Raw genomic sequence first — 27,362 nt, forward strand, 5'->3', positions numbered from 1 at the left:
AACGTACGTTAGCGTCACTGTGTAACTTAAGTTCATTCATCCAAGCTACAAGACTACACTGAAACATCCACCGGAAATGTTAAGTAACGTTATCGTATTTATTTTTGCTTACTTACCATAACTAATCTTGCCATAACGTCTCTGTTAATTTTTGTCTTGTAATGAACAAAATAATTTCACTCTTTAGTAATGCAGTTGTTCGCCAACTCTCAGTCAGCAGCATCAATACTGTCGATTCAGGCACAAACTTTGTAATGCATTGAAGCAGTTGATTTGACATTATAACAGAATGACACGTTTTAAAACACTGACAAGCAAAATAATGATGAAAGTAGTGGTTTTTATTAGATAAATTATAAACAGTAAAGGTCTTAATGTGATAAATTAGGCTAGCCAGCTTGCCACTGAGGAAAAAAGTGATAACATTTTTAAGTATTATACAATTTATGATTACATCAGTGGTTGGCAAAAGTGAGTGTTAATGTCTCTTCAGTGTTGAGCTACGAATTGAAGGCTGGAAACACCACCCAAACACAAACCTCTGTCATTCATTCATCCAGTCACTCACTCATTTATCTATCACCACCAATCAACCAGACAAGTAAGATGCATAATCAGCTAGTGAGTAATTCCCGCTCACATCATTAAAAAGCATCAAAGTAGTATTTACAACAGGACCAAAAGGGCTAATGGCGAAGATTGAAGTCTTGCAGTTCATTTTCATCATTCTCTTCAGGTTCGTTGCTCCTTGTGACCGCAACTTTGGGGCCACACTCTGCCTTCCTGGTGAAAGGGCCACATGGACCAGCCTGAGTCTGACGCAGCCATGGTTTGCTGCGTGGTATGTTGCCCATACTTTGAGCAGAAGCACCTTCTTGTTTCTTGGCTGTCGTTGCATGATTCCTCCTGTGCAATTTACAGGATGCCACCAGAGGCTTTCCTATGTCCACTTGTTGGCTCTCTGTCTGGCGCAGCTTACTGTCCGTGTGAGTATAGTGTAGATCCACCTTGATGACCAGTGACTCCTAACAGAGGCAAATGAGAGACAAAAGTTCACATTTATTGTACAGTACTGTAAAGACTTGCTCTGTTTTTGCTTTAAAAATATAACACTCAATAGGAAAATAATCAGGAGACATAATTAACTGCATACCGTGAGCTTTTGAAGAGCACAAAGCCGCAGAGTTGAGTCTGGGTTTTCAGAATTCCTAAATAGTAGAGAGTCCATATCCTCTGACCTGCCAGGGCCGGAAAATATGTCTTCCATTGGCTATGGATTCAAAGCATAAAAGATTCTGTCAGCATCATCACACTTTAAAACAACTTTATCAAAATCTTTTAGAGGTTCACTCCCATAAACATGTCCTACATTTACACTGGCCTAGCACTAACTCACTGCTGGAAATGCACTAGATGCATACATCAATCGGCCACTAGATGTCAGTATGGCCTAAAATTCGCCATTCAAAAGCATGCACGTATTACATTTGGAGAAGTACAGCAGATTAATATCTACTTCCTGCTGTGTCTTTGTCTGTGGCTGCAGCAGGCTGGAAGTCTATATATGGGCAGAACTTCCTCAGACATGTGAAACGTGGGGGTGAATGGTCATCACTAAGAAGTTCCTGCTGGCTCATGGAAAGTGACTGACTTCTACTGTGAGCAATGTGGAATTTATGATGTAGGTACAACTTGCAGTTTTTAAAACCCAATATTGAATTTAGTACCTCTTAAATGAGAAAGTAAGACTTAAGTGAAGTCAAGGCATTTGTGCTGACATGTCTTTTTTATGTACATTTACTCAGTAGTGGAAGTCGTGTCCAGATCTTTCACTTCGATAAAAGTTGTGATACTACATTGTAAAAATACTGTGTCACAAGTAAATGCTGCATTCAACATCTTACTCAAGTAAAAGCACAAAAGTATTAGCATCAAAATATACTTAAAGTACCAAAATATAAAGTACTCATTATGCAGAATGGCCCATTACAGATTCATAATATATTACTGAATTATAATTAGTGATACATTAATATGATAAACACTTTAATGTCGCTGCTGACAAAGGTGGAACTAATTTTATGAGTTTTTAAACTGCTAGGTAGTTTGATCTATACTCATACATCACCATTTACTAGATTATATTATTTTGTATTAATATTCTGAATCTGCAAAGTAACTAAAGTAATCAAAAACATTTAGAGAAGTACAAATAATACAATATTTTCCTCCAAAAGTAGAAACAGAAGTATAAAGTAGCACACAATAGAAATACTCAAATAAAAAATATTTTAAGGTGCTTGCTTAAAGTACAGTATTTGAGTAAATGTACTCAGTTACATTCCACCACTACATTAACTTTTGACATACAGTGTATTTTGTCTGTGTATGTGTGTATTAAAACCCAAACTGCAATAGTTCTATAGATATGGGAATAAAAATTGACAGGACTGCTTAAAGTAAAGATAAATATTTACAGGTATGCTGCTCAGGGTGACAGTGCAGTCCTGGGTTCTGGGGCCTGTCGTCTTTATGGTGGCAAAAGCCACCAAGACGTTAGAGAACAGGGCTGAGAAGCTCACTTCCACTTCTACTCCGCAAACAAATAGCAGCCGCTTCCTCCGTGGTAACTCTGAAAAGAGATATGAAAAAGGTTCAAGAAAAATGATGACTAACATGCTCTGAAACTGTTTCACATTGACTGTACTTTTTTGTATTATTATAGAATTAAATTACTGATTTAACCAAACCTTTAATTAACCACATTAGGGGACTTTCAGCCTCACTAATAATTTAAGCCGCAGACTTTCTATCTTTGAGCTTGTCTGACGGAGACGGAGGAGATTTTCAGATTAGTTCAATCGTTCCATTTTCAAAGTGGTGAGGTAAATATGAGGAAGTCAAGGTGTCAAAAGCCAACTTCCTTCCATCAAATAGGAAAATAAGTCTTTGTAACGTGAACCAGTTCTCTATTTTGATTTATCACAAAAAGAAAATGAGTAGCGTCCTTGAATGGTGCTAAAATTATCACATTATCCACACCTTGTGCACTTGGTTTGTCACACACTGTAGTGTAGGAGGTGTGGGCAAGGGTAAACAATCTCTCTCTCTCTCTCACGCTCAAGGTGATAACAGATCAAGAAATGGAAATGTGGTTTCATTAGATTTGACCTAGAATTCAGTAAACATGTAGGTTTCTGGAGACTCACCATTTGCTTGTCTCCAGCAGGCATCACGCAGGTGCAGCTCCCTTGTGTGGCCGGTGGTCCGAACCGGATCAGCGAGGGATCGTGGTTCCTTCAGGGTGTGTTTGATCTCCACCTGCTGCTTGCCTGTGACGAGAGGGTCTTTGCCTAGATCTGGTGTAAGGTGAGGGAGAAAAGAACAGGTGAATATGATACCAGCACCAAAATTTCCAGGGTGTTTTTAGCATATTTTACTCATTTCACTTTGGCCATTACTAAGAAAATCACCTCTTCATTACACACTAAAGCTTTTATAAAATATTTTCCAACTACACAAGCCAGTGTACTCATACTCTTTGGCTCTTGGGGCCATGCCTGAGTTTTGCAATAGCAGGGAGAAATATTAATCAGATCCACATGGCTGGCTTTGAGGAACTTAGGGAAATTTTAAAAACTTAGATAATATGAAAGTTAATATTCACAGTAATTGACCTGACTTTTGGAAAACCTTGTCACAAGATTCACTACACCCATACATAAGCATCAGGTAAAAGGTTAACGGGGTGAAAAGGCTGACCAGCATGTTCAAGTGATTCAATATAGATTTATGCTTGTCTTTCGAGAAGATTTGGCATCAGGAATATTTGGGGCGAGCTGTCTTCACTACGAGCAGCTCATCATCGACAGCTCTTTTTCCATCTCTAAATAAGTCCCAGACAAGATGAGCAGATATCAAAAACAGAGGCTTGAGAACTTCTAGGTTAATGTCCATATTGTGGCTCTGGGATTTCAAATGGAAAGTACAAAGAGGGAAAAGTAAAAAAGGATAAAATCGGGTGTAAAAAAGGTTCATTTGTTCTTCTAAATATGTCGATACACACACATACACACACACAAACAGAGTGCTGTCAGCAGGGCGTCCTGTGCAGACATCAGAGCAGTGGCAGGGGGGTGCCCAAACGGCAGAGCAGCTGTCTTGCACTCTGCAGCTCTCAGGTTTCTTGCTGTTCTCATGCCAACAGTGTGAATTTCCAGAGAATGAGGTCACATGCTAATGCTACCTTGAAAAATTACTCTACCAGAGGCCCATCAGACAGACAGACACGCTATCAAGATGCGACAACTTGATTAACTTCCCTACCCCCCACTCAGTCACACCTACACTTTCAAGTCCTGAGTAAACAACACTAAAATGAGTTGCCAAGAGTATAAAACTTGTCCGTGGTCCATCCAACCAGCGCACCCAAGGACAACCTGTTCCCTTCAGATCTATTTACCCTCAAATCTGCCAGAACAGTCAACCTGAATGGATAAAGTAGGGTTGCGCAATGAATTCAAACATCATCAAAATCGCATTATCGCCAAGTTCAATACCCAAATCGCAGGAGCTGCAAATTTTTGGAAACAGTTAAAATGTGTCACAACATGCCCTGATGCTACAGAGATGCTTCAGCCTACAAATCATATTCCAGACAATAAAAGAACATGCTTGTTTGGTACAGACCCCCAGCAAAAATCACATCATTGTCATCATCTAAAATCTCAATATATATCAAAATAGTCACAATATGATATATGTTATATGAAACTTACCCTCAGACACCTGCTCTAAGACGTGTGTGACTTTCTCCGTCTGTAGGATGTGAGCGTTCAAGTACTTAGTGAAGATTCCAGTACTTTTGCCCCCATCCTGGACCTCAAACGCCTCAGCATCTTCACATCTGCATTGGTTAATAAAGGGTTAGGGAAGGGATTACAGAGCAGCAAAAGATTTACTTATGCATATATTTATTCTTTTACATTTGTAATTAAATATTTATAAAACTGGGGCGTCGGTGGCTTAGTGGTAGAGCAGGCGCCCCATGTACAAGGCTGTTGCCGCAGCGGCCCGGGTTCAAGTCCAGCCTGTGGCCCTTTGTTGCATGTCACTCCCTCTCTCTCTCCCCCTTTCACGCTTGTCTGTCCTATCCATTAAAGGCTAAAAAGCCCCAAAAATATCTTAAAAAAATAATAATAATATTTATAAAACTAATAAAATGTACTTACGTGGCATAACCATAAACAGTGTTCCCACTGGGTCCCAGTGGCATGATGCCTGAAGGTATGCTATCCTGGTTGTACCTGTAGAAAGTAACATACACAAAGGCTTACATTAGAGGAGTCACTATCTCATACAGTTCTGAATGAGAAGGCTTGCGGGTCATGATTCTATCAGTGGCAATGAGTGTATGAATATGTGAACAGACCAAATAAATCTTGGGCTAGCCTGCTTAAACAGAAACAAAGTCATAATACTTAAGATGGAATTAAAGATTTGGGAGGGTAAAACATTTTGACAAGTTTTAGTTGTCATTTATAATTATAGAAATCTGACAATAATAGAACCAAAGAAGAAGTCAACAAGTTTTTTTTTCTATAATTAAAATACTAATTTTAACAGAACAGTAAAAAGCTTAGGGGAAACCCACCAAGGAGAAGAAAATATCAGAAGCATTAGCCCTAAGGCGTGGTGGAAAATCCCTGGGCCCAGATAGGTTCCTGGTGGACTGGTTTAAGGCTACTAAAAATAAGCTCACTCCATACCTGGTTAAAGCCTATGATTACAGTTTGAACACTGCTCACCATTTACCAGAAACAATTTCATTAGACAACATCTGTTTGATTTTGAGGAAAAAAGGAACCAGTGTCTTACAGGCCTGTATCAGTCTCTAATGTAATGTAAAGACTTTGGCTAAGGTCTTGACTTTGAGGCTTGAACCACAAATATCAGTGTAGGTAAAACCTGGTCACACAGGCTTTAAAAACTTTAAAGTAGGTGCGAAATTCAATGACTGGGTGGCATTGCTGTATTTGTCAGATGAAAATGAACCTACGCAGAAGTACCAAATACGGCAGCTCCTCGAATGGCCACTTGAGGCAGGCTCCAAGATTGAGTCAATCCTCATAGACACCCATGTTAAAATGCCATACTTAACAGCAGATATAAACATGTTTACTGCCTGGTACAAAGTTGTTTTGGTAACGTAACAATGGCGCAATTTATTAAATATTTATAACACAGTATATATAATCATCAGTTCACAAAAAAATTGTGTAAAGCCAATCCCATCCGATTCAATACCGTCTTCTCTTAGTAAAAACAGAAATTAATTATTGCACCTACCATTTTCTACAGGTATCCAGAAGGATCACACTCAGTGCTGTCCGTTTTTGCTGCATGCTGAGCATGACCCTCTGCACACACACACAGTTTTCAGTTCGGTACGGTTGTGGAGCGTCAACAGCTACCAAGTAATTCCTCCCAGCACGCTCATACCCATGACCCGCATAGTAGAAAAGGCCTGTTAAGAGTGATAAAATACAAGACCATAAGAACTGTAGTCATCACATTTTTTGCAATGTTTGTTGCTGCATAGAGAAAGGTCACACTGGGGCTATGTTTCAAAATATGTTCAGGCATGCTTTCTCAAAGTTCTGTCGTTGATTTGTTATTAGCAAGAGAGAGTAGAGAATAGTGACAGGCTGTATCATTCTGATACACCATGACTGTTCTTTTATCACTGCTTTTATTTCATCATCAACATCATTTTACATTACAAATCTATAAAACAGTAATGTCCTCTTGTGTATCTGTCTGCTATTTAATATAACAATAGTGGCCCAGTTCCTTTGAGCAATATGACTAGTTGTTGAAACTATGCTCTAGTTATTAATAGCTGAATGTTGTCATACACTACAACCCCATCTTTGGTTTTTGTTTTAACACTGTGTACATCAGTTGAATGTCTGATTGTGAATGACCCTCTTTAAACACTATATAAATCCCTCTCAAAGTGTTGCAGACATACAGGAAGTGTCACACATAGCATACAAAGTTAAAAACACCTCCGCTTTTTTTTACCCCTTATCTGCCCACACAGCTAAGCATTACACTTAAAGCAAGACACTTTATTACAAATCACCCAGGGATTTGTGACCCATGACACGTGGACAACAGATAAGAGCCGCAGAGCACAAGAGAGGAAGTTACAATGTCATATTCGAGATTCCACAAATATGTGGTAATTACTATGTCAGCACTTCTCTGAGAGCAACAGTTGAAATCATCAATCAAATGACAGATGTAGCCGATTCTGGACAAAAAACAAAACTGTACTCACCATAAACTCCTCTGTCAAGGAGCTGAATGAACTTGTCGATAGCAGCCAGCATCTCCTCCCTGGTGAGATCCAGCAGGGAAACCACCCTGAAGCCGAGCTGCTGCAGGAGGTTGGCCAGCTCATGTACATCCATGATCGGAGCCATCAAGTCAGGGTGGTGGGTGTAATTTAGGTTGCCGATAAGTAGGGCAACTTTATCAGTGGCTAAAAGAAAGATCAAAGAAAAAGTCTAATTATAGTAACATCAGGAAATTCTCATATATACCCTGGTAGTTTCTGTGGTGGCACACTAAAAATAGCATGGGTTGACATTAAAGTATCTTTCCATTAAAAACGTACCTGTGGGCACAGCAGGAGGAAGCTGATCCGTTTGTTCTAGAAGATATAAAAGAAGAGAAGTCATTTTTTAAAAACAAAAATCTAATTTAAAGTACTATAAATCTGTCCATAGGACACATACAGGGCAGTACTATTTAACAATATGACAACTGTTTTTTGGGATCCGCACTGTACATGCCACAACACAAGTTAAGAACAGGAGAAACACTGCAAGAACTAGTTTCACTTTACATCACTTTCCTGTTGTGTGTCTAAGGCTCGGATCAAGCACTATTTGGAGTCTAACTTCCTTTTTAGTCTGTAGAAATGGGAAAGTACCTTCAGCATAATGGAAATAACTTTAAGTCTAGTCTTTAAATGCTAAATCAGTGGAATGAGGGGAGTGTTTAAAAACACAGATTTTCTTAATAGCCACTTCATTGGAAATGATGGAAGTAAAGTCTGAGGGAAATATCTTGATAAAAGTGGGAACAGACAGACTTTAACTGATCTGATAAAAGTAGTTTCAGTTATGACTTACCAATGTCAACATCAACTGGCTCAGTCCATGTCTCTTGAAGCACGTTAGATATGCAGCACAGGTATGATCCTGCGTGTTCGGCTGTTGCACGCTCAATCTGCAGGTACAGCAATAGATTATATTCCTACCATTGTTTGTCTTCCTGGCTGTTTCCTCACATGTACGATTACTCAACCCTAAATCAAAACATTGGTAAAATATTAACCAAACTGTTTTAATGGTTGGTAAAGGATGCGTGATTCACAGCCAGTTAGATGACAGTAAATTTAGCACAGTGTAAACAATCAGTGTCAGCACTGAGATAAGTAAACACTCCATCCTTCATTACCTGCAGCGTACCACTAGTCTCCAGCAGCTGCTGTCCATTTCTGTACCACTGATAGTGTGGAGTGGGCATGCCAAAGGCAACGCAGCAGAGAGTGAGCTTGCTACCATGTCGTACTGTCTGGGGTTTAGGGTTAACAGCGATGTGTGGCTCACCCTGCCAGTGTACTGGCAAACCTGGTGATGTGTGAAAAGAAAGTGATAGAGACTCACACCCACAGTAACAAACAATGCACAAATACTGATTCATTGCCAGCTGACACTCAGAGGCTGGAGGATGACATAATGCATACCTGATTTATCAATGTCTAACACCTTCACTTTCACCCAGTCACTGAAGACGCAGTTACAAAAGTGGTCATTCACTCGGCACACGTAGAGCTGGGTTTTTATAGATGTGATGGTCAAGTCTGCTTCAGTTCCTCCAGGCACCTTGAAAACAAAACAAAAGAAACTAAATTTCATGGCAGTAGAAAAGATTTAGATCAGTGCAAGACTGTCAGACACCATCTCGATATGACGTTTAGCTTGTTTCAGTCATCATTTTACATAGCTTTATTCAAACCAGTAGTTTCACATCGAGATAGCTGTGCACCAGAGTAGACATGTACAGTACAGACACAGACAACTGTTACATATAGCAGACACTATTTCCGCATCAAAGTAAATAGTAAGGTGCCATTCAAAATGCTGTTTTTAAACCCTCAAAAGAAGTAAAATATTTAAGATATTTAAGTTTCTTTATGGTAACTCATACACATAGGCTGATCTCAAGTCAAATCCACATACCTCCTGCTCATCATCAGTGAACCACTGGTAGTGAAGGGTGTCTGTGCCCTCAGCCCGGACGCTTAGTGTCACCCTGTGGTTCACAGGTACACACACAGAAACAGGATGGCGCACTATGACAATTTCTGAAACAAATCAAGAGCGAATCTCATTCATCTGAAATCACAGGTGTGGTATCTATTTCAGAAAAGTCACAGCATGTGGTGAGGTGAGGAGACACATACAAAACACCTACCGCTGATCATTATTCGACAGGGTTTGTTGCAGGATCCAGTCATTAATGCATTTTCTTCTTATACCTATAGGAAGTTAAATAGTTTTAAACTAGTTTAAAATTAGTACTTTTTCATAACTATAAATTGAATCGACCCGAAATATAAAGATCACAAAATGAAAAACATGATGTCAGCGTGATGTCTAGCCTCAGCCATTAACTTAACTTCTCATATCTGGTGAACTGAACACCGCAGTGAACAATACTGTAGGTTTAGTTAGAAATGTTTCTGATTCACACATTAAAATCCAAAGTGTTCACAACCCATAAACACACACGTGTTACTGCATACCTGCCGTCAGCCTCCGACCAGTTGCGCAGCTGTCGGACCTCAGCCACTATATGTTTTCCTCTCCTCAATCTTCATAACTTAAATTATGTCGAGAAAAGTCTTCCCCTTCCCGGAACGATACAGCGTACACACACATTACCGTAAAGCGTCTAATGTGGAAGCATCCGATAAACCATACAGTGTCTTTCACCTGTGGAACACTGAGGAAATATAGATATCAAGTTTGATTTTAAGATAATGATATGAATTTGATTTAAAAACATCCAAACAGACGAACACTGCACCGTAAAAGTCGGTGTGAATCGTGTAAGGGAGATGCAAGTGAGCCACCTTTTTAGACATTACGGTAACAAGCAATCTTGCCTCTTCTCAGGTGTTGTACAATCACAGGCTGAGGTAATTGAGTTTCGGGGATTAAAACAGGACAAACTCACTGTATTTTCACTGACACAGAGAAACCACATGATATTCTAGATTTGGCATGATTGGGGTTAAATTGATTGCAAGCAGATGAAATAAAAATATCAGCACCAGAAAATGAATTCTTCTATTCTTGGCTTATGTGCCCAATAAACAGCCTTTGACATCAATAAAGTGCCCCACATTACAGTATATGAACTTCCCACTGTAAATTCACATACATAATCTGTGTGAAATGTGGAGCACATTTTTAATGTGTCTTACTGTAGAAGGGTAACAACATTTAAATGCAGCATATGTCTAGATCCCTCAAAGACCATATATTAAAGTATTTGAATAAAATGTATTCAAATAATATGTTCATTTATGTTTAATTTGTTTACTTTTTGTATATAGTTCAGTATGTAAATGAACATTTATAATATTTAACATGCCATTCACATATCAGATATATATGTATTTGGCATTTTTATAAAAGGGTGTTTAAAGGTTTATGTTTAAAGGTTTAAATAAAGATATTAGCTTGATGTGCAGGTGTTTTTTGTTTGATTATGTTTGTTTGTTCAAGCTCTGTTTAACCAGAAAAGCTCAGAATCTCATTTTCAAGAGTGTCGTTGCAAATATAAAAGAGTGAGTCGCAAGCAATTTAGTTTCACATAGAAAATTTGACTACTATGAAATTTCTAATAAAAGTGTATAAAAGATCCATCCTAAAAACAAACTAAATATCACCGTTAAACAACTCAAGAACTGTCTGAAACCATAAAAATAAATAAGACCGGATATAAACAATAACATAACTAACACGTCAATGTTTTCAAGTACCTCGAAGAATATATGTTGTCAGCTGAGCCTGTTTTTGTCTTATTGATATGAAACATGAGCAGCAAGTGAGTCTCTCTATGTTTTGACCATGTGTTGCAATACGAAGTGAGGGGGGCTGTCCTTAAACAACTCTTGAGCAAAGCATGGGATATCAACCGTTGGTTGTCATCAGCTTCAGACACAGACACCTTTTGCAAGTTTCACATCCACGCCACTCGAGTGTCTCACCAAGATGGGACGCCCTTTTTTCCAACTTATTAAGACTGATCAAAACAAAGCAGTGAAACTGTTACAGTGTGACAGTTAATGAAGTGATTTTTTTTTTTTTTTTTTTAGTAATGTAATGATTTCAGTTTAGTTTTTAGACCTCTTTCCTAAGTCTAAAGTCTAGTTTTGGAAAATCTGATGTGCTCTTGCACCTATTTGTAGAGCAGCTATAAATAGGCCCCTGCTGGCAACACATGCGTGTCTATGATAGGCAGTTTCAGAGCCTTTCTTCACAGACTCTGGCTCCAAAGCAACACTGACAACATCTCAATGGTAAGTTGGAAAATGTGCCTAGTTTTAAGGAGAGCTCAAAACACCTGAATTGTGTTCCTAACACGTACAAGTAAATAACACTTCTTTGGTTTGTGTTTGACCACTAACAGACCTTCCACAACCTGATAGCTGATCCTATTTATAACTTGCTCCAATGCAAAGTGCTTTGCTTGGTCAGAAAGGACAAGCATTGAGTCTCAACAGTGTGTCTGACTTTTATGTGAGCAAAGAGTGAATCTAATGATTTGTTTTATTAACTTCCTAAAGGTTCTGTTTCCATTCTGAGGTGTTTCTTTTTTTTCTTCTTCAGGGGCTTTCACATGGATCACACCATCAAATCTGAGCTTTGAACTTTGACAAACTGAGGGTGTGAACACGGAGTAGTTTCATACTGTGGGCGACACATTAACCTTGGATTTTACAGTTTTTTTGTGAAGTGCTTCAGTGGACGATGACTTCCAGAAGGCCAATGACACGCTCTTTCTCTGGCAATGGGAGGACAAGCAGCTTCAGTGAAGAGGAGGGCAACTCTTCCATTGGCCCCCCAGAAACTCGCAATCCTTACCTCTCGAATGTTAGGCCTGAAAACAGGTACACAGCCTCATCTGTAATTCATTTATATGCAAGGGATGTGTATTGTGAAGCAGATTTCTGGGTGTCATCTGGGTCAGATCAAGTTAAATTCATAACAAAACACAAAACCTATCTATTGTTTTAATTTGTTTAGCTGGAAAGAGTAAAAATCAAACAAGATTTTCATTGTGGGTATAATTCACATTTATGACATCAATTTTCTGTTTCCAGTCTACAAATAATTACAACAAGAAAGTGCTCCTGTTTTCAAAGAGGAGGGCAGTTATTAAACTACTTCATGTCGGGGTTTTATAAGTATACAAACAGATCTTAATGAATCATTGACGTCCTTCATTTGCCTCCTCTCTGAATAGCTATTCAAGGTATTCTCACTACAGGCCAACGAGGTAATCCATACTTTTAAAACATTCCTCCCAACTAACATCTTAACCACAAAAACTGGTTTACCGCAAGAATGAAACCCACACATGCTTGAACTGTAATGTAAGTGTCCGGTTTGTCCAGTGTTGCGTTCAGTTTTTCAGTGATGAACATCGGTCGTAGTGTTGAATTGACAACTTTTTGTTTTGCCTGACATCTCACAAGTCTCTGTGTCACTCCGTCACTACCAGAAATTTCCATTAACACCCTTTTCTCTTATTAAACAAGTCATTTGAATGGACTGCACAGAGGGCAGGATGTCACTGAAATGAGACTGAAGTTTAAAACTGTCTTTGAAAGCAAGAAATTGACCCTCTGATTCATTCGTGTTTGCTTCCAGGAGCACATTGTGCAGCGTCATGGCTCAGCTTACCGAGGACATACAGCCGTCCTTTGAGACCACCTTGAAATCCAAGGCAGTGTCAGAAAACTGCAACGTGAAGTTCTCCTGTGTGGTAACAGGTAGGCCCGTTCGTTGGTATGCCTCAGCTTGTTGTTTGTTGAGTAACTGAAACTTTTCAGATTTTGTGTGATGTGAAGTGACAGGATGTGACTAATCTGAAAACAAAGGAAGGATTTCACACCGAAGGCACTAAAAGAATTGCTTTATTTATGAGCTGCTCCTCAAAAGCAACAGACCATGACATACTCGAGCTGTTTTCTCAAGATGTTTTAACTGCAGGCCAATTGGATGGGTGGGGTTGTCCAACAGCAGCAACTGTTCCAGCAGCTGACACATCACAAACATGATGCAACAGCCTAAAACACATGCCAGGAGCAGGACACATAAACTTTGTTGTGGGTTTGCCTCATTTATTGCTGTTGTTTGCATCACTTCATAGTTATTATGCAACTTTTTGTGGGTTTTTTTGTCACCCTGTGGTGATTTTATGTCTCTTTGAGATAATTGTGTGTCTTTTTTATTGTTGTTTTGTGTCTCTCTGTGTTTGTTTTGCCTGTTTTTGTCGTAATTTTGTGTCTCTTTGCAGTTTCTTTGCTTCTCTTTGTGGTCATTTTGAGGCTCTTTCTGGTTGGTACTTGTTAGTATGAATGAAACTTTGTTGGTAAAGGCCAATGGGACCCCTGACATTTTGGCCCCTGGGCCTGTGCCCCATAGGCCTGTACAGTGATCCATCCATGAGTGCAAACTTTTGTTACAAATACTGATATAGTTCTCTGTGGCACGAGGAGTGTAATGTTGATGATCCAGAGGCAGTTGGTTCATTACAGTCTATCCTTGTCTTTAGGTTACCCAGCTCCAGAACTGAAATGGTACAAAGATGACATGGAAATGGACCGGTATTGTGGACTCCCAAAATATGAAATTCGTCGTAATGGAAAAATCCATACCCTCCATATTTACAAGTATGTAGCAAGAATCATCTACCTTTATCTATCTATTATTCAATTATCAAAGTATTAGACATGCAGATTTTTGTTTTTTGTTGGTAACTGTAACGCTGTCAGTGCACCTATAAAATGAGATTAATAAATGTTTCTGTTTTCAGTTGCACGTTGGATGATGCAGCCATCTACCAGGTCTCAGCAAGCAATAGCAAAGGTATTGTCTCCTGCTCGGGTGTTCTGGAGGTTGGCACAATGAATGAGTTCCAGATTCACCAGAGGTTCTTTGCCAAGCTGAAGCAGAAAGCTGAAAAGAAAAAGAAAGATATGGAGGTGCAGGCCAAGCAAGGGGATAAAGAAAACATTCAGAAAGACAAACCGCAGGTTAGCCCAGAACGTCCTCCAAGAAAGCGACACATCCCAAAACCAGAGGAGAAGCCGGCGGTGAAGAAACCTGAGGCTGTGGAACAACTGGGAGCTGCTGCAGAACCTAATGGTATTATCTCCAAAGTCGAGGAAACAGCCTCTGTGACATCTAAAGACCTGGAGAAGGAGATATCTCCATCTGAGGAAACCATGGCCAAAAAGAAAATAAAAATCTCCAATGGTGTAGATGCTGGGGTTAACGCCAACAGCAGCAGTAACAAAAACCATATGATGGGAAATGGAGGTGAAAACTGTTATGATGGAGGCTTTGGTTTAGCACAATTTCTGGCAGAGGCTCTCCAGGCCCAGGCTGCTGAGGAGAAACTGAACTCAGCTCGAGGGGAGAAACCTGTAGAGATGGATTCACCTATTGTAAGTGCAAGAGAGCAAGAGAGGATGCGGAAAGTGAGGGAAGAACAAGAAAAAGCTCAACAGGAAGAGTATGAGAGAGAGATAAGGAGAGAAGAAGAGTTGGCCATAGAGAGGGAGAGAGAAAGGGAAAGGGCGTTGGAGATGTCGCACACAAAACACAGCTCAGAAGTCAGACATCACGGCAAGGCTCGTAAGGATCACGAACACCACAACATCCAGACCTCCATCTCCTCTGTGCTCCACTCAGTCAAAGACTTCTTCTTTGGTAAGAGCAAGAAGGACTCTCATGAACACATTGAGAACAAGCAGAGAGAGGCTAGTCGTTCGCCTGCCTCAACGCCGCCATCATTTCGGCTGCAACAGGAGCACAATCGAGTGTGCAAGCCTCTCACTGAGGACATTGTATCTATGGAAATAGATAAACCAAAGGAGCCTTTAGAGTATGTGGGTATGGAACAGTCAGTGTCAGTGAAGCCACATGAACATAAGCATGAAGACCGTGTTTTGCACACAGACCTGCCAGCAGCTCATAAATTGCCACCTGAGAGCGTAGAGGAGTCCACAGGGCAGAGCGCCAAGGTGGCTGATGGTGTTGCTGAGGCCATGGAGGTGTCTGTGGGGTTAGACAGCAGCAGTCCAGGTGAAGAAACGCCATTGTCTGGGCTTCAAGTTCTCACTGAGGTAGGTACAGTGGTCTTAAACGACAGCTGGCTGCCACTTTAGAGTTATATATAGACTGCCTTTGTGTGACAAGATAATACAAGATGAGCTACTTCAGGGCCAGAGCCTGAACTATGAACTATGACACAGTTTTGGCTTTGAGCTGCAGCTGGTTGCAAATGTGGTAGATAAGAAACATATGACTGCTCATAGATAGATGTTGTGTTCAGGAGAGAGTGTGGGATGGTCATACTGCTTGAAAACAGACAGAAAATATCAGCAAGCAGTGACTGGTGGAGTGAGTCAGCCTGGCCATGTGAGGCTGTGGTTTCACTGCAACAAGCCATACAAGATAGTGTGGGAGAGTTGGGGAACCATAAGAACCGAACAAATTGCACCAAATATGCATGGGGGTGGGGGATGTTGTGGATGTACACTGCACACTGTAAGATAGGATGGGGGAATATCTCAGATGTTGGCTGTGATGAGTGGGACACCAGTGCATCAGAGATCATGATGAAACCTGAATGTCAGAAGTGGTTCTCACGTTGCAAACAGGGCTTTGCATGACAGAGGGCCATTAGGTCTGGACGAGCGGGAGTAGAGCGGCAGGTCTCAGCATGAAAGGAGGGCTTCGTCACATTGGACACATTCCTCACCGACCCCCCCTCTCTATATCTTAAAATAAACCTCTTCCTCATTAAGAGGAGAGAGGGGAAGGCAGTACTTCTGTCATCTCAGTGTTCAGCTTGGTGAGTTGTTTCATGTCTGTCATGTTTCGGGAACTAGGACAATCATGCTATGGTTAATGCGCTGTACAGTACATGCCCATACAGAAAGAAAGCTGATAGGAGGGACAGTGACTTTATCATTTTTGCTATATTTGGGTGTGCACTGATTCACTTCAGTTTGATCATGTGATGGTGAGCAGTGTTGGGAGGCTATAGCTTTGCATGCTACCTATTACTGAACACAGGAAGAAGTTGAACTACAGCAAAGCTACCACAGGTAGAAACATAGTTTGGTGTTAAAGCTACTTTAAAAAAGTAGTTCAGGCCACTTTGTTGAAAAATGATCAAATTGACAATGTCTGCGTTATAGGCAAATATAACAAAATACAACACCAAAAGGTCACATGCTGGCAAAAATGCTACTCAGTTGAGTTTATTGCAAAAAGTGCCAACTTGTTCACAGGTCATAAACACCTCTCTATTAATGGGAAAATGCAGGACTGGCAGCTTTGGTTTTGTATACAGTGTCCATGAATCTAGAAGTATTGTACCAAGCAGGATTACTCAGTAGCCAGGTAACTTGTAAAATAGCATGCAACAACCTTTTTGAAAACTGGTTAATAAATAGCAATAATCAATCCTTATGACTAATTGTGGTCAAAGGGGGTTCGATAACAGTTGAGAAGCAACGATAGAATACATTTTAAAACAACTGCTTTCCCTCCATGGCGCAAAATTTGTAGTTTTACTGGTTAGCTACACAAAAATGGCAAAAATGTTAAATTACTTGAGTCACTATACAAAAAGGAATGTAGCTGAACTACCAGCGAGCTACTGCAAAATGTAGTTTAACTACTAGTTTGATTGCTTGAAGCTCCCAACACTGACTGTGAGTCTTTTGGCTATTTGATATGGATTTGTTTATTGACTTTGACTTTGTTTCTGTTGATGCCTGAGTCACTCTCATTAGGTAGTTTAGAAAAAAAGCAGTAAATTATACGGCCTTGTTAAATGGAAATCCACTGTAGTCATAGCTAGACTTTACAAGCATGCACATATTGTCAAACACCCAATCTCGACAGATAGGTTCAGTTGCCCATATAAAAAAAAGTATGTTATTTCTGAAACTGTGTGTATCATTCAATTTGCCTGTTTGCTTAAGGAGAAAGTAAGGAAGAATTTGTCGAACTTCTGAAAGTTTATGTGGCTATTTTAACCCATCAAAACCAATATTTCTCTTGAAGTCAGATATTTCTATTATAGATATTTATATTTAAATGTACTCTAAGCTTGTGAATTGGTGTGTTCCATAAAATGTGAATGAAACACAGCAGATGTACTGAATTCTACACTGTCCATTCACATCTAGTTTTCTGGTGCATAGTGACACGTGGAAAGGGGAACTAAACATTATCCACCTGCAGAGCGATTGTTTGCCCATAATGTGGAACTACAACTGTGCATTAGCTGTGCTGGTGGTATAATGTGAGACCTTGTGAATGTCTAGCTGGAGGAAGTCAAACGATTAATGCGAACAGTGTTCTCTCACGTGGGTGTTACACCTATTTACACACAGAGGTGTAGCGATGACCACAGCTTCAATTTTTAGAATGTGACACCAGTTCCCTTCCATCGAAAGCAACAACTTCTTTTTTTCTTGGTAGTCGCTGCTGGCTGGGCCCAACGTGTTGTCACGAGGCCGCATGTGGCTTCATCACTCTCCTGCGTTCATTTTAATGGTGTGAACAGCCAAAACAGGGGCAGTGAGGGGAAACACCCAGCAACACTTCTATATGTGGCGTGCAGCTTTACCTATATATCTTCTCCTTGGTATGCACAATTAAATTTAAGATAGTGTTGTAGTCTTCAACAGCTTCATGATGATAACAGATCTAAGCAAATCATGCATGTTATGATTTTTTTTGTTTAGAGACAAGTGATTATTGACTGCCCAGCAAGTTCTTTGTGTAAACAGCACATCTATGTCAACCATGTGGGAATTCCCCTGTCCCTGTTTCAACATAAGAGGCATGGCACACAATCATTTTTAAACTCCCTTTATCATAGACATAAAATTTAGTATAACATGTATGTTTAGTTAGGGCTCAATTAAAGGACAATTTTGAAGTTAAAAAAAAAGATAAACCCTGTTGAAAAGAATCTATACATTGAAGTGGACCCTCTCACGTTTCGGTTTCAGCTATGCCTTGCACGTGACATGAGGTTAAGAGGTTCCTGAAATAAGCTGACATGTCATAAAACACTTAAGTATCTAGAGTTCTTCCGCATATTTGCTTGAACTATTTTCTGTTTACCTTTCAGCTAGTAATTGATCAACTTGGGTCACACACTACTGCTCTCCTCTCTGTTGGGAAATATAACACTGCATTGCAGTATCACGTTTGTCGTGTCACTGTCCATGCCTCTGTTGATTTATGTTAGAAAAACATGTCTCAGTCTAAAAATGTTTAAGTGGCAAAGTTCACCGCAGTAAGCCTGTTCTAATGACCCTCTTAAAAAGCCTGTAAGGTCCGGTGTGTGGGATTTAGGGGGGATATATATAGACGGAAGTGGAATAGAAAATGATAATTATGTTGTCTTTTGTGAATAATCGCCTGAAAATAGGAATAGTTGTCTTTTCATTACCTTAGAATGCTGTTTTTATCTATGTAGGGAGCGGGACCTTATCCGTGGAGCTCACTACTGTTGCGCTGTTTCTACAGTAGCCCAGTGTGGACAAACGAAACACTGGCTAGAGACAGGGCCAATGAGTTTTTGTGTTGGCCACCACAGTTAGCAGCCCCTCTGCGACAAGCCAAACAGCATCAGAAAAACACTGATTTTTACGTGAAACTGCTTTATTTAGTGTTTTTATGAGTTTTAGATATCTGGTCCCTTTGTTGTAGAGAGGAAGAAACCACTGCGCCATATTTGGCTGTCAGTAAAAACTTCCTGACTAGAGAACACTGCAGGAATCCTATTAGTTAGTTCATGCTTGGCACAAAGGAGAAGTTTCAGCTGGTCACAATCTGCAGTCCTCGATGCTAGGTGCCACCAAATCCTACACACTGCTCCTTTAACCCCCTCAACACGACACTAAATGGGTTTTTTTTTCTCAGTAAATTGTGCAGTTTCTTTGCCACAAACAAATCAAGCTGTTAAAATTATCTTGCATGCATAGGGAGTAAAACCAGCTGTGTTGAGATGTGTGTGTTTCAGAGAGTTCATTGAGAAGGGGTTAGGGTTGCAATGAAGTGCTAAAATGTTTTATTTGTTTACTTTCCATCAGGCTGAAGAGAAAGATTCTCAGATAGTATCTGTCATCAAAGAGGTTCCCTTGCATCAGCATGATTATGCGGTAGTTTCATCCCAGCTTAATCATCAGGCTGCTCAAGATGAGTCTTCACCAAGGGAAGAAGTATCTGTCTTGCCACAGACCCAAGCCCCTTACAAAGAGGAATGCCCCCCCACATCCACCCCCACAAGTCTGGAAGAAAGCTGGACTCCCCCTCACAATCTTATCTCAACGTCAGACAACCACAGCCTTGAAGAGGCATCCACCGGAACTTCACAGGAAGAAAAGATGAGTGTCAAGATGGGCAGAGAGGGTGAACCAGACACAGATGAGGGCCGCTCCTACAGTGTGTTATGTGAGGAGGAGAAAGCTGAAGTGAAATCAAACAAGCAATCGTCCTCAGATATAAACAGACCTGAGGTTACTGAATTAACAACACGTTCAGTGGAAGAGAGAATAGAGCCAACTGAGCCTAAAACACCAGATCAGGTGCTTTCACCTCTGCCTGCAGTGGCAGCATATGGTGTCAAGGGAGATCATGTGAAAGAACAAACTGGATGCACTTCACTGATTCAGGAAATGAATTTAGGACTTCCACCCATTGAGGCCCCGGAGAGTTTAGAGAAGGGTGACCTAAAAATACAGCAAGAGCGCACTTCTACAGTGGAGGTAAGCGCTGAAGGCCACAATGTCAGCACAATGCAGAGTTCAAACACAGGTTTTAGAAGCAGTGAAGAGGGAAGCAAATTAGAAGGGGTATTGATTTCTGCTTCTGATTTAGAGGTTAACTCTTCTGACGATCTAAAAACACAAGAGCAGGCGATTTTAGAAGGCGAAAGCAGTGAAGCAAAGAGTTTACAGTTTGGAGTGGAGGCAGAAAAGAGAAATCCAGTCACAGCAGTGGAATCAGATGAATCAAAAAGCCTCTCAGTAACACAAAACCAGGAAGGTAATGCTTATATTTTGGAGGAACACAGTACTGTTGCACATCAAGACAGCAGGGAGAGACTGCAGGGTCTGCCCCTAATGAATATCCCACAAATCCAAATATCTATCATTGAAGACACCCCAGATATTAAACCACCTGTGGCAGGTGTGAACCCAGATGAACAATTTATAATCCCAAAAATTGAAATAATGGAGCCTGAGCTCAAAGAGTGCACTCTGCCACTAACTATTTTGGCACTGAACAAGCAAGAATCAGAGCCTGCTACACTGCAAAATCATGATGTAACTCTTGCGTCTGAGGTTATAATCCAAGACCAGAGTGCAGTTGATTCTCCAAGCTTGCTGCCCACGCAGAGAGGTATGCAGAATGATATCAATCTCTCACCTACGGAGAAAGTAAAGGAAGTTGCACAATTGGATGACGAGACAAAAATGTTTGAGCAGCCAAGCGTGAAAGGCAGTGAACAGCTCCCTCAAATGGACTACGCATCAGTTCCTGTTATAAATGTTTCATGCACCGATGACAAGGAGGGTGAGGTATTTATAAGCACCCGTGTTTCAGATACACAGCGGCCTTTCGAAGCTCCAACGGTGCCAGTGTTTGTGGTGCCACCAATCTCTATCACTTGTCATGAAAGTGATTCTGGACTCAGCCTGCCCGCTCAGAATGTGTGGACAGAAACAGAAACTTCAGCTGCCACACAAAGGGGAACAAAGCGTGACGTTGACAATAATAATACCACTGTGCCTGAAGAAAATCAAAATAGAAAACAAGATGTAGAAGAAACGTCAGAAAAGAGTGTTAAAGAAAACACTACCTCTGTACTAAATGAAGCTCTAACACCAAAGGTTGGTGACAATGTGCCATCATTTATTAAAACAGCAGAAGACAACAATGTCCCTGAAATCTTAAAGACAAAACCCCTTAAAGAAGCTAAGATAGAGAATTCTGTGTCTGTTGAGAGACTGTGTTCTAAACCCCCAGCACATCCATCACTGAGTCCAGCCAGTCTCCGCAAATTCATGTCCAAAGCTGCTCCAGACTCAGACGCAATCACTGGGGGGGATAAGGCAGACGAAGACCTCAGTGGAGGCTCAACACCGACATCATCCCTCTCCTGTGAGAGCAGTCCCCGTCTGAAGCGCAGAGACAGTCTGTCACTCATACGCTCTGCCACGCCTGAGGAGCTGGCCTCTGGAGCTCGTCGCAAAATCTTCATCCCAAAAACTAAAGAAGATGGAGATGGAGCAGTGGTCGGTGCGCTGGATACTCCAGTCAAAAAGGACACCCCCTACATGTCTCCCAGCCAGGCTCGCAGAGCAGCGTTACTACAAGCTCCCACAGGACAAAACACCCCACCTGTGGAGAGGCGCTCTCCGCTGCTGGTCCGCAGAAAGGCAACCTTGGAGGTGCCAAAAGTGGTGGAGGAGACTCCCACAGAAGAGCCAGTCAGCACCAAACAAGAGGAGAAACCAGCAGCAAAGAAGTTTGACCCTTTGAAAGGCAAAGAATCAATGTTTTGTTCTGCATGTTTTCCAATTAGAGCTGTATCAGCTTGTTTGCAAAATGTCATAGCTCATTTACACGATGACTTACTCATCATCTTACTAAATATGAAGCAGAAAATGCACAGAATACAATATGGCTAAATACTCATGTCACATAACTTGGACTTGAGTCAGACTTGAGTCACAAATTTGTTGAGTGTAGACTTGACTTGACAAATTCAAAAAAGATTTGCAACTCAACTGCAACTTTGACACCAATGACTTGTGACCTCAGTTGGACTTTAGCCTTTTGTCTTCAAAATACTTGATGACATCTTCCAACCCAGTGGTTTAAACAGTATATTATTTTAAAAGTGTGCCACAAGTCTATTCATTTCCCTTAGATTCCTGAATTATCTAACTTTAAGATTAATCTTTTTATTTCATTTAGGACATAAATCATAAAACATGCATCAGCATACAGTGTCACTTTAAAGGATGAATAGTCGATGGCGGCACAGTGGGAGGCCCCCCCCCCACACACACACACACACACACACAAGCGTGGGGGGCCCCCCAAATTCCCTGGCCTCCCCCCACAGTCAATTGGCAGCTTTAAATTCGCCATAGGTGTGAATGTGAGCGCCAGTGGTTATCTGTCCCCATATGTCAGCCCTGCGATAGTCCAGCAACCTGTCCAGGGTGTACACCACCCCTCACCCCATGGGCACACCATGGGCTCCAGCCCCCGCACAACCCCCAACAGGATAAGAGGTTGAAGCAATGAAATGAAAAAGATGAATGCTGATGAAAGGATGTTTTCTTACAGAAGACATCTTACAAAGTTTTAGACATTCATTCATTCTGTTGTGGTGCTGGTTGATAATGCTTTATGCTATGAAAGTGCAATATCAGCACATTTTTTATGATGATGTTTAGTTGCACTTGTTTAAACAAATAAATATATATATTTTTTAAATAGTGATTTTTGTTAATTGAATGTTTTAAATACTCTGTTTTTAAAATGGCATTACATCTGGTGAAAAGTGCATTATGACCTATTTAGGACTTGGTGGGACTTGGAACTTGTCAGTTCTCACTTGGGACTTGATTCAAGACTTGAGCAAAGACTTCAAACACTTGAGACTTACATGTGACTCACAAAACAATGACCTGGTCAAACATCTGCTCTGTAGAATCGCAGGTGATTTGCTCCCAATACCACAATACAGACGTTTCCGTGAAATTCTCGGCATAGTTTTTATTCTTTGTCAACACACGACTCTGACTAGTGCTTGAGTGCTTGAGGACGTGGAAACATTAGAAAGTCTTGACTCTCCAGTACAGTATATATTTACCTTGCCCCCCTCCTCTCGCCCTATGCACCACCAGCTCCACAGGTCATCCGTAAGATCAGGGGAGAGCCATTCCCGGATGCTTCCGGACACCTGAAGCTGTGGTGCCAGTTCTTCAACGTGCTCAGTGACTCCACCATTAAATGGTACAGAGACGAGGAGGAAATACTAGAGGTGAAGAGAAGGTAAATCCCCTTCTTGTCTTACAATGTCAACACGACTGCATCACCTGTAGCATAAATCAACAGCAGTGTCACACACATGTCACATTTTTTTTCCCGCTATTGTTGTTTTGAGGATTTCCCACAAGCATGCCTGGTTAAGCTGGTTCCAAACCAAAATGCAGCGAGGATGAACCGGTTCATTTGGGTCTCAGGGTGCATCTCGTGGCCGTCTGTCAATCTCATATTCTCACTGCTGAGGTGTCCAGCTCATGTGACTGTGTACCCCACAGCTGTGACACAGAGAGGTGAATCTCTGGCTAGACACAGAAACTGTAACCTGACACAGTATTTTTCCCATCTCCAGGGGGCATTAAAAGTCTATATATGTGCTATTGGCTGCTGTGTCAGCAGACGGCAGCCACCCAGCGCGGCCATATGTCTCACAGTGACACCTTGTGGGTTGTTTGTGAATCTTTGACGTAAGGTACGACTCAGTGTGACGTGTTTCATGATCAGGTGTTTTTCCCCTTTCTCTCATCAAGTGGAGGAGATGAAAGCCAAGTCGCACTGGCTGTTGTTCTGGCATCCAACCATGACTGTGGAGTGTACGGCTGTTCAATCAGTAATGAATATGGGTCTGACACCACTGACTTCCTGCTCAGCGTAGAGAGTAAGATACAGTCTGCCTGGAAAAAATCAAGTGTGATGTGTAGATGTTATAATATATAAATAATGCTTTTATGAGTCTTTCTTTTTTCTCTTTTACAGTTCTGTCTGAGATACTTCTAAAGGATGATTTGGAAGGTACATTTTTCAGTTAGCTATGTTTTTTTTTTGTTTATATTCTCTGTAAATTATTGCTCATTATAAATATGTGTTTCTGTTTGTCTTCAGTTGGAGAGGAGATCGAGATGACTCCACTGCTGTTCACCAAAGGCCTGGCCGACTCCGGCAGTTGGGGCGAAAAGTACTTTGGCCGCATCATGACCGAGACGGCGCAAATTGGGGAGGGCTGCGCTCACAAAACCAGCAGAGTGAAGGTCATTTACGGCCTGGATCCCATCTTTGAGTCTGGAAGCGCCTGCGTCATCAAAGTCCAAAGCCCCATCCCGTACGGGACCACGCAGGAGAACAACCTCACAGATAAAAATCTACAAATAACTAAGCAAGTGAGTGATGCATTTATGGTCTAACAATCTCTGGCAAACGAATTCCAATAATTCTGAGTGGTTATAATTTCAGCACGTTGATTTGGCTGTTAAATTCTGTGTTGCCAGGAATGCAAAGTCCAAAACATGATTCGAGAATACTGTAAAATCTTTGCGGCTGAAGCAAGAATTCTTGAGAACTTTGGCTTTACACTAGAGTAAGTATCATGCGTATTATAGAACAGCTCTAATAATGAATTCTGTTACATTGCTTGTGATCAACCTACTGTTTGATTGTGTTGCCCACAGAGTGATTCCTCAATATCTGATGTACCGGCCTGCAAACTCTGTGCCGTATGCCACAGTGGAGGCTGACCTTATGGGTGACTACGTCCAGTACTGTGGGATGGATTCTAAAGGCAAGCTGATTTCACAAACCGCCTCTGAGGTGGAGCAGAAATGCAGCACCTTCCAACATTGGCTCCATCAGTGGACGCATGGCAATTTGCTGGTCACTCGGCTGGAGGGTAAGACACACCTAAGCAGTTATAACAAAAGCAATCATCCTTCTATTTGTCAGACTGAAATTATTTATAATCTGTGATTTATTTTTACAGGTGTTGAATCAAAGATGACAAATATTCGAGTTGTGACCAAGTCAAAAGGGTTTGTATCTAAACCAGTACATGCTGTTACATGTTGTCTGTTTTCCATTAGAATAGCTGGACTAAAAAGTTCTCTCCTGTATTTCAGATACCAAGGACTAACAGAGCACGGCTCTCCAGAAGTGTTTGAACAGTTCCTGACACACCATCAGTGCAACTACTACTGTGGACTTCTTGGCCTGCGCCCACTCAAGTCGCTGGAGCAGCAGTCCAAGGCGAAGGGCTCCCGGAGCCCCCTGCTCAACCGCAGGTTGAGCTCAAGCAGCCCACAGGTTCAGCGGAAAGGACACAGCCCTCAGATGTCTAGAAAGGCTAACTCTAGCCCAAAGGTGCCGAGAAAAGCTCAGGAGACAGAGGACAATAAATTAGACAACAAACCCAAACCTGCAGAAACTGTCGATGCTCTTGAAATTAGGTAGGAAGAAGCTGTGTCACACAAGATTTAATTGCTGTTAATGGTTTAGTATTATCTGCTGTTTATTTCCAGTTAGCAAAACCAAAAAAGGACTTGAAGAGTGAGACTTACAGAAAAGGAATAGTTTGTTGACTTGACTTCTCATTAAGAATTACTGTGAATTTCTCAGTCGCCATTACAACCACAGTATGAGACATCCAGCCACTTACTGTGGTTAAAAGGCTCATGAGAATGTTTTGAGCAATGAGCACAGGGTTTTTAACCTCATAGCCCACATAACTTGAACAGAATGAAAACCATCACTGGGCCACATTAGAGTTGATGTAACACTTTTATATAGTTTCAAACACTTGCCTAAGAGTCTTATCAGCTCTATGAGACAAACACTTCTCCAAGCAATATCTGTCAACTCTGTCAAAATCATCACCGCACTTCGCACTGTTAAATTTGCAGTTTGATTTTTTTTTCTTTTTAATGAAGAGATGTCAACATTTTTATATGATTTTATTTTATTTATGGAGACTAAAACCACAGCCACATCAGGGTGTTGAGGTAATGTATCCATTATTAAACGCTGCATGTTCATCTGTGATGTACAGAATGTGAGAAGGACGTAAAGTTAATTATAGAGGCGTTACTTATGGCTTGCATTAGAAATGCCTTCGCAGCATTTCCTCACACAGCAAAGTTGAGCTCATGCTGTGGAATTACAGAACCGTTTTTAGATCAAAGATGTTTGTGTGCACTTTGTTTTTGGTAGTTTTAGAGTACTGTATCTGTTGCATCTGTGTCTTTAACAAGTTGTCTTGGAGTATTTCAGTTCATTTTAATATATGCTGGTAAATGCGAAGCAATGAGCAGTAAGGGGCTGCCAGTAAATTTTTCGGTATGCTCCTGCTCATTGACATGCAAACACACGAGTGTTTCTGAAGCAAGGAGGAAAGCCGCTGAATGAGTTCCACACAGTAATTCGGATCTGACCTATGGACTGTGACATGAATGCACACTGAATTAAATAACCAAAAGAGCAGACTCTGGACTTTCAGAAGCCTATTGAACACTTAGTAAGGCTCCCTGCAGGAAATCTGTAGAGTTTTACGGCAACTGACAATCCCCTTTCACTGAATGTGTGACCTGTGACTTTTGTTAATGAGCAGTTGGTCTTCAGTCTTTAGTTATGTTGTGAGTTTGCACATTTACTTCTGGTTGAATTCCAACAGGAGTCAATTGCCTTTTACAAATAATAAAGAACTGAAAATACCTCTGTAGGAATTCCTGTGATGGATTACTGGTTAACGATCAACGAGAGTCTTCAAAGTTTTCCGCAGTTAAACTTCAGGTGCCGTTACTTTACATCACTGTAATTGCATGATTGCTTATGATAGAAACATTTTAACACAGGTTGAAATATTGACCAGCGAATGACAGTGAAAGGTGTGGTGTCATGCAAACAAACTGTATTGGGTTTATGTGTACATAAAGTCAAAGTACTGAGTATCTGAAGTAGTGTGAAGAACAATCGTAAACGTGAGAGTGGGTGTGTGAGTGAGTAAATGAATGAATGATTCAGAATAAATGTGCGTTTACAATGTGTGCTGTCTATGTCATGTTACATCATGTCAGCAAATGTTTTTTTAATAAATACGTAAAACATTTGTGTCCAAGCATA

General features: G+C 40.9%; 2 protein-coding genes across 3 annotated transcripts; one reads left to right on the plus strand and one right to left on the minus strand.

The window, feature by feature from the left end:
- Window positions 1-320: 320 nt before the first annotated feature.
- On the minus strand, window positions 321-10,006 carry malt3 (MALT paracaspase 3). Its single transcript, XM_049575166.1, has 15 exons — window positions 9,884-10,006; window positions 9,553-9,616; window positions 9,318-9,442; window positions 8,822-8,960; window positions 8,533-8,705; window positions 8,205-8,301; window positions 7,685-7,720; window positions 7,346-7,549; window positions 6,349-6,526; window positions 5,232-5,306; window positions 4,779-4,906; window positions 3,210-3,359; window positions 2,478-2,632; window positions 1,154-1,270; window positions 321-1,025 (listed from the first exon to the last, which is right to left on the minus strand). Exons 2-15 carry the CDS (start codon window positions 9,593-9,595, stop codon window positions 687-689), a joined length of 1,959 nt encoding a protein of 652 aa, XP_049431123.1. The 5' UTR covers window positions 9,596-9,616; window positions 9,884-10,006; the 3' UTR covers window positions 321-686.
- A 1,341-nt stretch (window positions 10,007-11,347) lies between these two features.
- Window positions 11,348-27,357, plus strand: alpk3a (alpha-kinase 3a). Of its 2 annotated transcripts, none has more exons than XM_049573297.1 (14): window positions 11,348-11,668; window positions 11,979-12,259; window positions 13,023-13,144; window positions 13,930-14,047; window positions 14,191-15,505; window positions 19,505-21,962; window positions 23,339-23,486; window positions 24,008-24,135; window positions 24,234-24,269; window positions 24,360-24,634; window positions 24,743-24,831; window positions 24,923-25,140; window positions 25,231-25,279; window positions 25,367-27,357. In XM_049573297.1, exons 2-14 carry the CDS (start codon window positions 12,120-12,122, stop codon window positions 25,695-25,697), a joined length of 5,427 nt encoding a protein of 1,808 aa, XP_049429254.1. In that variant the 5' UTR covers window positions 11,348-11,668; window positions 11,979-12,119; the 3' UTR covers window positions 25,698-27,357. The 2 variants fall into 2 exon arrangements, with proteins under 2 accessions (XP_049429254.1, XP_049429255.1); XM_049573298.1 differs by lacking the exon at window positions 11,348-11,668 and adding an exon at window positions 11,825-11,888.
- The last annotated feature ends 5 nt before the right edge of the window (window positions 27,358-27,362 follow it).

The sequence above is a fragment of the Epinephelus fuscoguttatus genome, linkage group LG4 (assembly GCF_011397635.1).
Source record: "Epinephelus fuscoguttatus linkage group LG4, E.fuscoguttatus.final_Chr_v1".
Classification (NCBI taxonomy): domain Eukaryota; kingdom Metazoa; phylum Chordata; class Actinopteri; order Perciformes; family Serranidae; genus Epinephelus; species Epinephelus fuscoguttatus.

What these genes read in the sequence shown, in the direction of transcription:
- malt3 (XM_049575166.1), bottom strand. Translation starts at nt 9,595, where the DNA reads ATGACTGGATCCTGCAACAAACCCTGTCGAATAATGATCAGCG. An exon ending in CCTTGACAGAGGAGTTTATG is followed by an intron (nt 6,527 to 7,345) that starts GTGAGTACAGTT and finishes CACTCTTAACAG; the next exon opens with GCCTTTTCTACTATGCGGGT. An exon ending in CTGCTGGAGACAAGCAAATG is followed by an intron (nt 2,633 to 3,209) that starts GTGAGTCTCCAG and finishes ATCTCTTTTCAG; the next exon opens with AGTTACCACGGAGGAAGCGG.
- alpk3a (XM_049573297.1), top strand. Translation starts at nt 12,120, where the DNA reads ATGACTTCCAGAAGGCCAATGACACGCTCTTTCTCTGGCAATGGGAGG. An exon ending in GAAGTTTGACCCTTTGAAAG is followed by an intron (nt 21,963 to 23,338) that starts GCAAAGAATCAA and finishes ATGCACCACCAG; the next exon opens with CTCCACAGGTCATCCGTAAG. An exon ending in GCTGGTCACTCGGCTGGAGG is followed by an intron (nt 25,141 to 25,230) that starts GTAAGACACACC and finishes TTATTTTTACAG; the next exon opens with GTGTTGAATCAAAGATGACA.